Source organism: Beta vulgaris, chromosome 8 (genome assembly GCF_026745355.1).
Source record: "Beta vulgaris subsp. vulgaris cultivar EL10 chromosome 8, EL10.2, whole genome shotgun sequence".
Classification (NCBI taxonomy): Eukaryota; Viridiplantae; Streptophyta; class Magnoliopsida; order Caryophyllales; family Amaranthaceae; genus Beta; species Beta vulgaris.
This window is the reverse complement of record NC_079209.1, coordinates 61,835,650-61,838,824: the sequence shown is the minus strand read 5'-3', so window position 1 is coordinate 61,838,824 and position 3,175 is coordinate 61,835,650. Positions and strand designations below refer to the sequence as shown.

The window sequence follows — 3,175 nt, the reverse complement described above, 5'->3', positions numbered from 1 at the left end:
ACTTGGCACCGCCCTCACTCTAATCTGTAGGGCCTACTGATGGTGTCGCATGACCGTCCAAGGCACGAGTGTGTCTTCCAAAGACATTCCACAACCTTGGGGTACACCCCATGGGCACGGGCCCGACCCCAATAGGCGCCTAGAATCATGGACAATTTAATAGAACCAAAAGAAGTTAGAGAAGTTATAGTCGTTTTTGGGGTGTATGGTTGTAATGGGCCTTTAGATAGGGGCCATGTGCAAGGGCATCTCAAACGATTTCTTCTTGTTACCTATAAAAATTGTACATATATATCTTCCGTGAGGTTCAGGTGGTGGAGTAATGATATTACTTTCCACTTCACTTCTGTGAGCTTTAGGAATTGAATCTCATGGAACTCATAAAGAATTACCCTCATCTCCCAGACGGATGGATTGTATGGCCTTGTTTGTTAAAAAAAAGGTCTGTGGCTAAATTAGTGGTTTAAACTCATATTAGAGGATTTGACTTATTGTCAATCCTCCAATTTAAGTCTTGTATAAAGAGAGGTTTTAATTAGCTGATTGAGCTAATAAAATTCTTTTTTGAAAAAGTTGGGTGAGGAACTTTTTGACATTAGATGTTTGGGAATGAGTGGGCCAATTATATTTATGTCCTGAAGTTGTTGAAAATTAGTTTAATAAACAATAAAAGGTATAATAATAGATTATGCATCATGTGCTTATTGGTCATTTTACACAATTATATATCAATCAGTTATCAACTATTTACCAAACACCTTTATAGAAACAGGTAATATGATCAACTAATACAATTAGTTAACAAATATCCGCTAATTACAAAATAGGGCTATGACTTTTACTTGGATAGTAACCCACGAAGCATTTCTTATGGGAGAAGCTATGACATAAATGAAACATTTGAATAAAAAGAAAAGATGACACACCATTTTTAATTTTCATTCATCACCATTCACAAAAAAAAAACCCCACCTTTCTCTCCTATTCAGAAATCCATATTCTCTCCCTTATAAATACTACCTTCACCCACTAAGTACTTCTCAACAACTTTCTTTTCCTTTCCTCTAAAACAACCTCTAGAATAAAAAATAAAAAAAAAAAAAAAAAATGAGGCCAGGAATGACATTAAAAATAGGGGGTACATTTGAAGCACAACAACATCCACCGTATGAACAGGAGCACCACCACATAGCCCCAACCACTGCCGGGTGGAAGTCACCCGTGCCATACTTATTCGGAGGACTCGCGGCGATGCTGGGTCTTATAGCATTCGCGCTGCTCATCCTTGCTTGTTCATACTGGAAACTCTCCGGCTACCTCGACGCCGGAGAAGATACCGGAGAATTTAATGACGATGGAAAACCAAAGGATGTTGCTAACGACGTTACCACGTCTCCGAATAGCATACTAGTCATCATGGCGGGAGAGGAGAATCCCACTTTTTTGGCTACCCCGGCCACTAGCACTAGCACTAGCACTAGCACTAGCTCTAGCAGAGCTTCCTCTTTCCAAGATTCCAACCGTAGTAAGGCTAGTATCAGTGATGGGGGTGAAAAGAGGGTGGATGATTTAGAAACAACGACGATGACGAGTACAAGTACAGCGGTTGATGAAGAGAAAAGCTGAGAAACGACAACCTGAGTATGAGTATGTTCAGGGGCGGATTATAGAAGGGGCGTTTGGGGGCTTGGCCCCATAACTGTATAAGATAAATTAAGTAAATTATAGGTCATATCACAAAACAAACCGTGGCATAATAGCAGTGAAGCAAGGTGTAAAAGAAAGTTCGAGCTCTAAAGGTTGCAAGTTCATACCTTGCATCAACACATTTGTTTATTATTATTATGCTCAGGTATGTTATGGCATGGTATGGACTATGGGCCCGAGTAAACATTAAAGTTTTAAAGCTCTTTTTTCTTTTTGGGGAAATTGGAAAATGAAAAAAAATTACTATGGTTTTTTTCCCCACCTTAATTACGTGGTACTCAGATGTGACCGGTAGGGGTGTAAGTTATTTGGTTAAAAACCGAAAACCAAACCAAACCAAACCGAATTAGTAATTTGGTTTGGTTTTTTTTGAAATTCGGTTTGGTTTGGATTCAAAAAAATTATTTTTTCGGTTTTTCGGTTTGGATTGGTTTTGGTTTTGGAAAACCGAAAAAACCGAAAAAAACCGAATTATTGTCACTTAACATACGAATTTTGTCTATTATATTTTTTGTGTTTCTTTTTTTTAATATTAATTACGAAAATACAAAAATATTGTCACTTGAAATACAAATTATCAAAAAATTTGGTTTAAATTCGGTTTGGTTTTTATCTTGGTTTGATTTAATTTCATTTCGGTTTGGATTTTGGAATATGAAAAAAAATTGGTTTGTTTTGGTTTGGATTTTGAAAGATAAAAAAAATCCGGTTTGGTTTGGTTTGGTTTGGTTTTTGATTTCATATTTTGGTTTGGTTTGGTTTGGATTGAGTCGAATTTCGGTTTGGATTTGGTTTGGAAATTTCAAAACCGAATTTATTTTGGTTTGGTTTGGTTTTGACCTTAAACCAAACCAAAAACCGAACTTACACCCCTAGTGACCGGGGGTGAGGATTAGGTACATATGTAGAGGAGATTTGGTTTAACCTTTTTTTATTTGGGTAATGAAATTAGTTGAGTAGTTTTGTTGATTAAAAAGCTTGATGATATAAATCAAGCTTCTTCTTTTCTTTTTTTTTCCTTTTCTCTATTAATCCTCCTTGTGAGTGGAAAACGTTAATTGTCCAGTTTAGATGGAAAAATTATACCAAAGCTGAATTTAAGCATTGTATATATGTTCTTACTATTTCTTTTTGTTGGGGCATATTTGGAGCAGTTGAGTTGGTTACAAAATGAGACAAATTTGGTTGAATTATAGAAGGGAAAACAACAATGGAATTTTTCAAGAGAAAAAATGTGTAATATGTACAAAAGGCAATGTTAGATTAGCAAGTTAGGAAAAATCTTTCATTTGATTATTGATCTTGCGTTTGTTCAAACATTAAACCATCACAATTAGGTATAATAAGTACATTTTCTTTATACCTAGCTAATTGTGAAGTAAAAAGTTACAAACTCGATCGTGTCCAAAGATATTAGAAAAGTATTATAATTAGTGAGGACATAAATTTATACACAAATAGAATTAGA

The 3,175-nt window shown here is 35.6% G+C and overlaps 1 protein-coding gene across 1 annotated transcript; it reads left to right on the top strand.

The window, feature by feature from the left end:
* Positions 1–908: 908 nt before the first annotated feature.
* On the top strand, positions 909–2,839 carry LOC104902433 (protein GLUTAMINE DUMPER 3). Its single transcript, XM_010690214.4, has one exon. It carries the CDS (start codon positions 1,108–1,110, stop codon positions 1,624–1,626), a length of 519 nt encoding a protein of 172 aa, XP_010688516.1. The 5' UTR covers positions 909–1,107; the 3' UTR covers positions 1,627–2,839.
* The last annotated feature ends 336 nt before the right edge of the window (positions 2,840–3,175 follow it).